The 12,500-nt window shown below is 47.4% G+C and overlaps 1 protein-coding gene across 1 annotated transcript in view; it reads right to left on the bottom strand.

The window, feature by feature from the left end:
- The window catches only part of LOC147469949 (uncharacterized), a 14,775-nt gene that overhangs the window by 307 nt on the left and 1,968 nt on the right, over positions 1–12,500 (bottom strand). The window contains exons 3-7 of the mRNA XM_086546428.1: positions 9,705–10,957; positions 9,297–9,549; positions 7,490–7,740; positions 3,086–3,265; positions 1,074–1,196 (exon numbers count right to left, since the gene is read on the bottom strand). Coding sequence (XP_086402554.1) covers positions 1,074–1,196; positions 3,086–3,265; positions 7,490–7,740; positions 9,297–9,549; positions 9,705–10,957 — 2,060 coding nt within the window. The remainder of the gene's footprint in view (positions 1–1,073; positions 1,197–3,085; positions 3,266–7,489; positions 7,741–9,296; positions 9,550–9,704; positions 10,958–12,500) is intronic.

Raw genomic sequence — 12,500 nt, 5'->3', positions numbered from 1 at the left:
TGGATGAAAAGGTGTGTTTGTATACGTGAAAAGAATAATGTTTAGAAAGAGATAGTATTGATTTTTTTTTCCCTTCTAATGCTATTTCTTAAAGCTAACGAATACACACGAAACGAAAACGAAAGAAAGAAACACAAATGAAAGATACATACTGAATCACATAAACAATTAAGAAATGTATCTTCCATACAATATAATTTAAATTCTCTCCATTTGTTATTTTAATTTTTTATAATTATCTTTTTCTTTCATGATATACAATTAAATTACCTACACGTGAATACATATCTATCATTCAGCTAGTTAAATCTTATGAATAACTTTCAGAATTAAGGCAATAAACTTTACAGAGTAAAAAAAAAAAAATGGGAATGAATCATGCAAAACTATGAATGGGACCGAATCATGCAATTCCTCAATACAAGATATATCAATGACGTTTCTGACGATTATGACTCATCGAAACATCAGTGACACATCATGCACTGTAGAATCATTCACTCTCATTCTTATCTCTTCAAATCTCTCCTTAATGATTTTGTCAAGTCCAACGATACTCACAAATTAATCCCTCATACAGTTACACTCATATAATTATACTCTTACAATTTTACTCACAAAAATCCCCTCATTCAACTTTGTTGATACAACTCTTATCATATAGCTCTCCTCATACAACTCTCCTCATAAAACTTTCTTCACACAGCTCCCCTCTTACACCTCTATTCATCTATCTCTCCTCATACAACTCCCTCATACAACTCCCCTCACACAACTCCCCTCACACATCCCCTCTCACACATCTCCCACAGCCTCCTCCCACAACCTCACCTGATGATTGGCTCGGTAAAACATCTCCCCTCACACATCTCCCCTCACACATCTCCCACAGCCTCCTCCCACAACCTCACCTGATGATTGGCTCGGTAAAACATCTCCCCTTACACATCCCCCCTCACACATCCCCCCTCACACATCTCCCCTCACACATCTCCCCTCACACATCTCCCCTCACACATCTCCCCTCACCCACTTCCCCCCCCCCTCCCCTCTCCCACAGCCTCCGACCTCACCTGATGATTGGCTCGGTAAACAGCTGTGTGGGCGACCGAGACGAGGAACATCCTGGCGATGGTGTAGAAGAACCAGACTTCGATCGCTTTACTGCTCGCCGATTCCGGGAGGGTCGCGCTGGCCTGCGGAGGGAGAAGAGGGGGGAAAAGTCAGATTTTTTTTTTTTTTCTTTCTTTCTTTCTTTCTTTCTTTCTTTTTGACTCTTGGTCTGTTTGCTTCGGTTTCCTAGTGTCTGTCTTTCTTTCTTTCTTTCTTTCTTTCTTTCTCTCTCTCTCGTTCTCTTTCTCTTTCTCTGTCTCTCTCTCTCTGTTTCTCTCTCTCTTTCTCTCTCTCTCTCTATCTATCTATCTATCTATCTATCTATCTATCTATCTATCTATCAATCAATCTATCTATCTATCTATCTATCACTATCTATCTATCTCTATCTATCTATCTATATATCTATCCATATGTCTGTCTTTCTTTCTCTCTCTCTCTCTCTCTCTCTCTCTCTCTCTCTCTCTCTCTCTCTCTCTCTCTCTCTCTCTCTCTCTCTCTCTCTCTCTCTCTCTCTATCTCTCTCTTCGCTCTTTCTCTTCTTTCTCTCTCTCTCTTTCTCTTCTCACTCTCTTCTCTTCTCTCTCTCTCTCTCTCTCTCTCTCTCTCTCTCTCTCTCTCTCTCTCTCTCTCTCTCTCTCTCTCTCTCTCTCTCTCTCTCTCTCTCTCTCTCTCTCTCTCTCTCTCTCTATCTATCTATCTATCTCCCTCTATCTCTCTATCTCTCTCTCTCTATCTATTTATCTATCTATACGTCTTTCTCTCTTTCTCTCTCCTCGCTCTTTCTCTTCTCTCTCTCTCTTCTCTCTCTCTCTCTCTCTCTCTCTCTCTCTCTCTCTCTCTCTCTCTCTCTCTCTCTCTCTCTCTCTCTCTCTCTCTCTCTATCTATCTATCTAACTATCTATCTATCTATCTATCTATCTATCTATCTATCTATCTATCTATCTATTTATCTATCTATCCATTTCTCTCTCTTCTCTCTCTCTATTTAACTATCTATCTCTTTCTATCTATCTATCTATCTTTATCTCTATCTCTGCACCATTCCTCTCCTCGTCGTCCATTATTCTCTTCCTTTCTTGTTTTCTCCTTTTCTCTTTTCCTTAAATCGTGCGTATCAAATTTCCTCTTTTTCTTCTGCCTATTTTCCTCCAAACAGAGAAGCGCTTCCTAGAGTGTCAGATAATTACCAGTTTCTCTTAAGACTCGCTGGTTGGGAGACAGTGACACCAGGCAGCAGCAGCAGCATCACCCTCAGGTCACCACGAGCTAAATTCATGAACTATTTTCCCTTCCTTTCAGAAAATCAACGCTCATTTCTCAACCAAAAGCGTACTACTCTATATCAAAGCCTCAGGTCACCATGAGCTAAATTCATGAACTATTTTCCCTTCCTTTTTGAAAATCAACGCTCATTTCTCAACCAAAGGCGTACTATTCTGTACCAAAGCTGTGATACTTGTTTTGATGCTCTCAGGTATTTCAACCAAGAGTATTGATACTCTTCAACCAAAACACACGGAACAAAAAAAACACGCAAAGTTTAAATTGAAAGCAAAAACACTCTTGTCTTTGCATTGTATCTGAACCGAAAGCACGATTCTATTCAGTAAGAGAGTCCCATGAGAGAGAGAGAGATAGAAAAAATAACGCTCTTCAACATCTAAAGTCAGAACATGTCACTGTATAACACCCGAAATAAAAAGAAAAACACGATTCTACTCAACAACCTAATCCATAACAAGAACACAGACCCTCGAAGGAACAAAAAAGAAAAAAGAAGACACGAAAAAAAATAATAATAATAAAAAACACTATTCTACTCAACATCCTAATCCAAAACAAGAACACAGACCCTCGAAGGAACAAAAAAAAACAACAAAAAAAAAAAAAAAAAAAAAAAACTTTCAATATCTAAAACTCAAGACACACCATCGCGTTACACCTGGAAGCACCATGACTCGACCCTCACCTGAGCCAAGAGCGAGGCGAGGACAATGAGGCAAGAGAGCGTGACCATGACACGGTCAGACTCAGCTGTCACGGGATACACGAGGGTGGTTGAGCCGATCACCAGAAGGATAAGACACGGTAGGTACGACGTCAGCATGTACGACCCGTAGTGCCGCTCCAGGAGAAATCTGACGTGAACCTGGAGTGGATTTGGAAGAGGATGGGTGGATATTATTAGGTCAAAGTAGGTCGGATTAGGTCTGGTTTTTGTTTTAGGCTTTGTGACCGTAGGAAGTGTGGAAGATAAGAATCCAGTCTCTATCAAAGGTCAAGATTTTAATGTTTTTATGTTTTTTTTTTTTTTTTGCAACGTCAAAATAAGAATATTTGTAATCATAAAAATATGTTGTTGTTTATATCTCAGCGTGATCAATAAGATTTATGTACGTTTTATAGATGTCACACAATTAAAAAGATTCACACGTAAGCTGTAAAAAAAAAAGAAAAAAAAAACTCTGTCTTTCCAACGTGAACCTTAAACCGATTCCCCCGAAAGCCGAGTCAGTAAGACTAATTAACCGAGCCAATTTGCCAGTTACATCTACCAGGGGGCCTCACACACAAGAACTGGTCTCAAAGAAAGCATTCAAAGTGCAAAAATGCTGTAAGTAGATAACCCAGACTCATGGGGCATTACACACACCCCGCCAGGTCGCATTCCCACACCACGCCGTGAAGTATCGAGCTCTCAAGTCTCCTCTTGGACTCGTGCCATAGAAAGGCGCACTGCCGAAGCCCACTGTTTACTCCCCTTAAACAGCTGTGTTATGTTTATTTCTTTCGCGACTAACCACCACGACATGGGGGGGTGTTGTTTTCACTCGAAAGCTTTCTTTCTCGCAAGACAGCTCAGTCAGTGCGGATGCCGGCCGGTATGCCGTGATGGCAATCTTATTAATAACACGTACGGAAAATGAAATAATAATTGGTCGCGTGCAAAAACTGGGATTGTGAACTCGACCTCGGAGAGAGTCGATCGCGAATGCCCGAGCGGAGGGGGACGTCGGTGGGAGTGGGGGAGGGGGGGGAGGGGAGAGAGGGGAAAAGAGGGGGGAAACCAAAAATGAGAAGGAAAAAAGGAGGAAAGGAAGGGGAAAAGTGGGTGGAAACCGAAAATAAGAAGAAAAAAAGGGAGGTAAAGGAAGAAAAGGGGAATAAGGAAGAAGAAGAATAAGGAGGGAAAATAGCGAAGAAGGAAAATAAATCAAGAAGTAAAACCTCAAATTTTCTTAAGATGATTCTCTCCCAAGAACGAAAATAAATAAACAATAATAAAGTGAGACGTTCTGACGTTCATTTGTCCTTACGGATTTTCATTACTCGAGTGCGACTGCTCTTAGGGCGGGAAAAAAGAACGATTTTGTGCTACATTAATTTTTTTCGCTGAATCATTTCGGTCATAGGTCAGATTTATTAGTTTCGGGGATTTATTTTTGTGATTCGCATTGTCAGGCGCGAGTAATTTATTGCAAAAGCTGCAAATGATAACAAGGTGAAAGTCACTAGCTTACATTTAGGTAAAATTGATGATGATTTTTGTTTTCCTTTTTTGAATAGTGGGGAGATATATTTTTCGCTTTCTTATTGCAAACCTCTTACTTCCTACTTAAACATCTTAATATCTGAAACCATATGAAAAAAAAATCCGACAAGCAGACGATTTTCATTAAAAAAAAAAAAAAAAAAAAAAATTATAAGGAAGGGACCAGGAAACCAACTGACCGAGAAATGTATATCAGATGTTTACGAGTTAACTCTCCATCACTTCCTCTCTTTCTTGCGAGCGAGAAGTGTAAAAGCGGTCATGTTGCACGGCTCGGCTCTGCAGGTGGCAGTGGGCGGCATGGCCAGCACGCCAGCAATGTGGACAACCCACGACATGGCCGCTTTTTATGGTGCCCCTGACATGACGGCCGGGAACACAAGGGGTTGCGATCTCCTCCATCTCCCTTCCTCTCTTACCTTCCATCTCCCTCCTTCCTCCTCCATCCTTCCCGCTCTCCCCTTCTTTTCCCTCCCTCCTCTCCTCTCTTTCCCCTTCTTTTCCCTCCCTCCTCTCCCTTCTATTCCCCCTCTCTCCTACCCCATCCTCCTCACTCTCTCTCGCTTCCATTTCCCTCCCTCCTCTCCCCTCCATTTCCCTCTCTCTTTCCTATCTTATTTTATCTCATCTCCATTTCCCTCTCTCTTTCCTATCTTATTTTATCTCATCTCCATTTCCCTCTCTCATACCCCCATTACCCCTCCATCCCCCTCCCTCCTTCCCCATCCTCCCCCTCTTCTCTCCACCCCCCCGCCCTCCTACCCCACCATCCCTCCTCTCCCCTCCACCCCCCTTCCTCATTCCCGTTCCTACCCCCCTCTCCCCACCATTCCCATCATTCTTCCCCATTATCCCTCCCTTCTTCCCCATCTCTCCTCCCCATTACCCTTCCATTCCCCTCCTCTTTCCCCATCTCCCCTCCACTCCCCCTCCCCCATGAATGGAGTCACGCGGGTTCATTTGGGTACCGATAGACGAGGCATCTCACTTGGTAAGCTTCGCGACGTTTGCAACATGGGTGCGTGCAAAGTGAGTATTGGGTTGCAATGCACAACAAAAGACTCATAGACAAATACAAGACACATACACTCCATCACATACTCAAACCCATAAACCCACACGGTCAAAAAATAAGAAAATTTCGAAAATCCCGCCCCCCCCAAAAAAAAAGGGGAAAACAAAGAAACTCAGATAAAACAAGAAAATCAAGATCGCAATAGGACACACAATAACACCAAAGAATGGTAAGTAAGAATACGTTGCTTGTAGTCCCTTTGTCTCACTGAAAGGTCAGAAGGGAGAGAGGTAAGCGCGGTGGCTAAGTAGTGCGGAAGACCCACGTCACGCCCCTGAGATGACCCCGACCCTTGGAAGAAAAAGAAGAAGAAGAAGAAGAAGAAGAAGAAGAAGAAGGAACGAGTGTATCGTGTTTGTGTGTGGGGGAGGGGAGAGAAAGAGGGGAGGGAGGGCGGGAAGGAAAGGAGGGGGAGAGTGAGAGAGAGTAGCGAGTGAGGGGGTAGGGAGGAGAGGGAGACGGAGAGGGAGAGGGAGAAAGATAGAGATAGATAGAGATAGAGAAATAGAGAGAGAGATAGAGAGAGAGAAAGAAAGAGAGAGAGAGTAAATAAGCAAATGAATAAACAAAGAAAGAAAGAGAGAGAATGAAAAGACAGAAAAGTATAGAAGAAAAAAAAGACAGACAGAGAATAGAACAAAAAGAAAAAAGAAAAAAAGACAGATAAAGAGAGAGAATTTCCCTGCCACAAGACGTGGTGATTAGGTGTGGTTACGCTGACTATACAGAGGGTACGCAATGACTACCAACGGATTCCAAGACTGGCACGCATAGTTGCACCGCCAGGAAGCAATACTAAAATTCTCTTGTCTGAGAGGGACCCGAGGTAAGCCTGGGATGGGAGGGGGATGAGGGGGATGAGGGGGAAGGGGGAGGCAATGCTCCTTCCTGAGTCTTTTAAGGAGAGTGTTGAGAAGAGTGGGGGGGAGGGTGTAGAAAGTGGATACTGTGCTTGCTCTTACAGTGAGCTTTCTTTAATGTATGGTATCGAGTCACTATCCTCTGTCGTCTCGGTTGAAAGAAGTGTGTAACCACTGTACTTTGAAGGTATGTGTATGTGTGTGGTGTGCGTTGTTTGTGTTTGTGTGAGTGTGTGTGTGTGTGTGTGGGTATGAGTGTGAGTGTGTTCGTGCGTGCATGTGTATACGCCCGTGTGTGCCTGAAAATTCACATCAGATTTACATCTTATACGGGCTGTCATTACCGAACATTCATATCCGTGCATGCCTCCTTCAGCATAGCATTATCGACATCAACCTTGCAGATCCTCTTCCTGCCACAGAGATTCTTCCCGATACGATTTCCTTCGGACGACACAGCGACGTGAGTCCCGCCCCTCCCCCTCCCCCCGTCATTCCCACTCCCTTCCCCTCCCCCTCCCCTCCCCCCTCATCTCCACTCTCTCCACCCCCCAGAAAGCCGCGGACGCGAAGTAAAATCGTGCGAGATTTTGTCGCAGATACGTAGCACAAAGACCGGAATCGCGCGCGGACGAAGAACCTCCCCCCCTCCCGGCATCGCCCCACACACAACCAAGAACCCCCCTCCCCCCTCCCTACCCCCCCTACCCCCTCCAATACCTCGTCGTGGGCGTACTGCAGGAGTAGGACGTGCGAGATAGTATAGAGGGCGGCCTGTGGAACCGCGCCCGTGACGAAGAACCTCCCCCCCTCCCGGCATCCCCCCCACACAACCAAGAACCCCCCTCCCCACCTCCCCTTCCCCACCTCCCCACCTCCCAATACCTCGTCGTGGGCGTACTGCAGCAGGAGGACGTGCGAGATAGTATAGAGGGCGGCCTGAGGAACCGCGCCCGTGACGTACAGGTGGTGCTTGTTCCATCGAGTGGCACCAGACAGGTCAGGTTCGAGTGCCAGCTTGAGGGCGCACCGCTGCACGTCGAAGGGATAGAGAGTCAAGTCGAAGGAGCACGAGATGGATAGGTCGAGGATGAGCAGGAGTTGGAGGTCGATGTCTTTGCCTTCGTTCATCAGTGCTGGAGGGAGACAGGGGGCCGGTAGTATATTAGAGGCTGATATCTTTGATGAAGATAGCTGTTTGTGTCTGTCTGTCTATCCCTCTATGAAGTCAAGTCTATCTATCTGTCTAACTATTTATCTCACTATATATTTTTTCTTTCTCTCTCTCTCTCGCTCGCTCTCTTTCTTTCGCTCTCTCTCGCTCTCTTTCTCTCGCACTCTTACTCACTCTCTTTCGCTCTCTTTCTCTCGCTTTCTCTCGCACTCTTACTCACTCTCTCTCTTTCTCTCTCTCTCTCTCTCTCTCTCTCTCTCTCTCTCTCTCTCTCTCTCTCTCTCTCTCTCCTTCTCTCTCTCTCCCTCTCTCTTCTTTTCTCTCTCTCTCTCTCTCTCTCTCTCTCTCTCTCTCTCTCTCTCTCTCTCTCTCTCTCTCTCTCTCTCTCTCTCTCTCTCCTCTCTCCCTCTCCTCCCCATCCCCATCCCCATCCCCATCCCTCTCCCTCTCCCCATCCCCATCCCCATCCCCATCTCCTCCCATCCCCATCCCCTCCCCTCTCCCTCTCCCTCTCCCTCTCTCTCCCCTCTCCCCTCTACCTTCTCCCTCCTCTCTTTCCCCCCTCTCCCTCTCCCCTCCCCCTCTCCTCTCCTCTCTCCTTCTTCCCTCTCCCTCTCCTTCTACCTCTCTCCCCTCCCCTCCCCTCTCCCTCTCCTTCTCCCCTCTCTCTCCCTCTCCCTCTCCTCTCTCCTCTTCCTCTCCCTCTCTCCTCTCCCTCTCCCTCTCCTCCCTCTCCCTCTCCCTCTCCCTCTCCCTCTCCCTCTCCCTCTCCCTCTCCCTCTCCCGCTCCCTCTCCCTCTCCCTCTCCCTCTCCCTTTCCTTCTCCCTCTCCCTATCTCTCTCTTTCTCCCTCTCCCTCTCTATCTCCCTCGCACTCTCCCTCTTCCCTCCCTCTCCCTTTTCCCCTCCCTCTCCCTCTCCTTTTCCCTCCTTCTCCCCCTCTCTCCTCTCCCTCTCCATCTCCCTTTCCCTCTCCCTCTCCCTCTCCCCTCCCTCTCCCTCCCCTCCCTCCTTCCTCTCTCCTTCCCTCTCCCTCTCCCTTCCCCTCCCTCTCCCTCTCCCTCTCCCTCTCCCTCTCCCTCTCCCTCTCCCTCTCCCTCTCCCTCTCCCTCTCCCTCTCCCTCTCCCTCTCCCTCTCCCTCTCCCTCTCCCTCTCCCTCTCCCTCTCCCTCTACCTCTCCCTCGCCCTCACCCTCTCTCCCTCCCTCTACCTCTACCTCTCCATTTCCCTCTCCCTCTCCCTCTACCTCTCCCTCTCCTTTTCCTTCTTTTTCTCCCTCTCCCTGTCCCTCTCCTTCTCCCTCTCCCTCTCCCTCTCCCTCTCCCTCTCCCTCTACCTCTCCCTCGCCCTCACCCTCTCCCTCTACCTGTACCTCTACCTCTCCCTCTCCTTTTCCCTCTTCTCCTTTTTCCTTCACACACAAACCCACACCCACACTTCCAAACTCGACCCGTCCCTTTCCCTTGCTGTTTTACATGCCCCCCCCCACCCCACCCCGCCCGTCCGCCCGCGCTCACCTCTTGAACTGTTGACAACCACTTGCGTTCCGTTGGACGAGGATTCGCCGTACAAGAAGCGCAGATCGGCGACACCTTTGCGCAAGTTGACATTGTTTTCATACTTGGCTCCAATCAGCACGATGTTCGGGTGCCAGATTTTGCCACTCACTTCGTCCAGCCTTATTTTGCCGAACATGTTGGTGAAGGTGAGGCGGGGGTCGGTCCAGTTGAGGCGCAGTTCCACTGTGATGCCTATTTGGTTCTCCTTCATCTATAATAAATAAAAAGGGGGCAAATTTACCTTAGTTCTTCGCATTATATGAAGGTGATTTGCGTTCGTCTCGACTCGTTATTAATATATTGATTTTTTGGATATGATAAAAATGGACATGAATTTCTTTAGATATAACTTCAAAGCCGACTCACATTGATGTCGTGAATATTCGAGACGGACACGTTGAGTCCGACGAGTGTGTTGTCGGAAGGAGACACGTAGGAGCGGTATGTCGGCGGCGGCTCCATCAGATAGCGGCAGTCGTCCTCGTCGGAGGCGTCTTCGCAGTCGGGAAGCTTGTCGCAGCGTTTCCTCAGAGCAACGCAGTCGCCGCTCCTACACGTGAATTCCTCAGGGAGGCAAGTGCTAATGGTTATGTATTCGACATCGTTATTGAAGGTTTCCCACTGACGAAGGCCCAAGGCGCTCGATATATGGTCGCCCTTCTTCGACCCCATGTTCGTGCCGACGTAGTTTCTAATAAAGTAGGACCCGTTCCTGTGGAGAAGCGAAAGACCTCGTTCACTGATCATCAGAAAGTTGTCCCCTTCGTCCCCGTAGAAGAGCGTTATCTCCTCCTGCTGGTACAGGAGACTCAGCGTCGCCCCGTGTGGCACCAAACAAACGAAATCCCTTGCCCACGTGTCGCAGGGGGCTGTCATGGGCAAACTGCCCCCAAACTGGATGTTGAGAACGGAGCACAGCTCTTCCTTGATCCCGAGCACAGTGGAGTTAGTCGAGTTACTCAGCCACAGATACATTGCTTTCTTCTTGCTGTACCTGGGAAACATTTCCGTCATGAATTGAAGATCCGTGAAGTCCTGGGGGTCAGGGAGGGACCCCCCGAGTCTCCCGCAAAGGGACGCAGCATCCTGATGTGTGATGTAATCGGTATATGTGATTACGTGGAATCGATGGGGTTGGCAGAGTGTCGAATGGGTGATGTTGCGGATCGCGGTGGCCGGAGTGACGTACAGTAGGTCTACGCCGGTGTCACGTGGAGGATCCGGGCTGCATTGCCTTAGGTCACTGACATCCTCTGGCGTCAAGGCCTGGCTGAACACACGGAGATCGGCCATCCTGCCCACCGGGACGTCATACGGGGACTCGAGAGCTCCCAGAATAATGATAGACTCCGCCGTGCCGTTCCTCCCGTCAACATGACTGAGAGCTGACTTCTTTATGGCCATGATAGCTCGCATATTACGAGCTCTTCTTTCATCCGCTTGAGTGTTATTTATGGGATAATACGAGCTGTTGAAGGAGAGTCCATCGAGGAACAGCTGGATGTGATAGGGGCTGTGACCCACGAGGCACAGGTGATGCCAGACGCGAGGTGTCATCGGCGGATCGTAGACGTCCAGCAGCTGGAACTCTGTCCTTAGGGCGACCATCGTCCCGGATCCTGTCCAATGATTTCGCCGTCATTAATGGTAGACGGAGGCCGAAAATCGAACGCCATAATGAGCTGCAAACAACCACGCAACTCCCGGCGAGGGATTCAAATGTACTTCCTCGAGCATAATTAAGGAAATCAATCAATAGCACTTGACGTCATTAACAGATCGACGAGAGGCCCGACAAACAGAAGCAGAAAAGAGAGAAGCATATCTAGATACATTGATGTCAGATATCATCAAAATGTAAAAGCAGAAATCACTCTTCACTTTCTCTAGCATGACGAAAAAGACGGAGCTGCAGTTGACAGCGAGGTGTGACTCGAGCTGTGCTTTTAGGCCTTGACAATGACAGTGACGCTGCATTCTGACTTGGTAAAAAGAATGAATGAGTCCATTCTGTTTTAAAGAAGCATTTCATGGTCTTTGACGTACCTACAAGAAACGTACTAACGACGACACAAGAAACGTACTAACGACGCCACAAGAAACGTACTAACAACGCCACAAGAAACGTACTAACGACGTCACAAAAAACGTACTAACGACGACACAAGAAACGTACTAACGACGCCACAAGAAACGCACTAACGACGACACAAGAAACGTACTAACGACGCCACAAGAAACGTACTAACGACGCCACAAGAAACGTATTAACGACGCTACAAGAAACGTACTAACGACGCCACAAAAAACGTACAAACGACGCCACAAGAAACGTACTAACGACGCCACAAAAAACGTACAAACGACGCCACAAAAAACGTACAAACGACGCCACAAGAAACGTACAAACGACGCCACAAGAAACGTACTAACGACGCCACAAAAAACGTACAAACGACGCCACAAGAAACGTACTAACGACGACACAAGAAACGTACTAACGACGCCACAAGAAACGTACTAACGACGCCACAAGAAACGTACTAACGACGACACAAAAAACGTACAAACGACGCCACAAGAAACGTACTAACGACGACACAAGAAACGTACTAACGACGCCACAAGAAACGTACTAACGACGTCACAAGAAACGTACTAACGACGCCACAAGAAACGTACTAACGACGTCACAAGAAACGTACTAACGACGTCACAAGAAACGTACTAACGACGCCACAAGAAACGTACTAACGACGTCACAAGAAACGTACTAACGACGTCACAAAAAACGTACTACCGACGCCACAAAAAAACGTACTAACGACGCCACAAGAAACGTACTACCGACGCCACAAGAAACGTACTAACGACGCCACAAAAAACGTACTAACGACGCCACAAGAAACGTACTAACGACGACACAAGAAACGTACTAACGACGCCACAAGAAACGTACTAACGACGCCACAAGAAACGTACTAACGACGACACAAAAAACGTACAAACGACGCCACAAGAAACGTACTAACGACGACACAAGAAACGTACTAACGACGCCACAAGAAACGTACTAACGACGTCACAAGAAACGTACTAACGACGCCACAAGAAACGTACTAACGAAAACGTACTAACGACGCCACAATACTAACAACGCCA

This window comes from Penaeus japonicus, unplaced genomic scaffold, assembly GCF_977035675.1.
Source record: "Penaeus japonicus unplaced genomic scaffold, GWHDUDI00000001_assembly GWHDUDI00000018, whole genome shotgun sequence".
NCBI classification, from domain to species: Eukaryota; Metazoa; Arthropoda; class Malacostraca; order Decapoda; family Penaeidae; genus Penaeus; species Penaeus japonicus.
The sequence above is the reverse complement of the archived record's forward strand: the minus strand, read 5'-3'. Positions and strand labels throughout refer to the sequence as shown.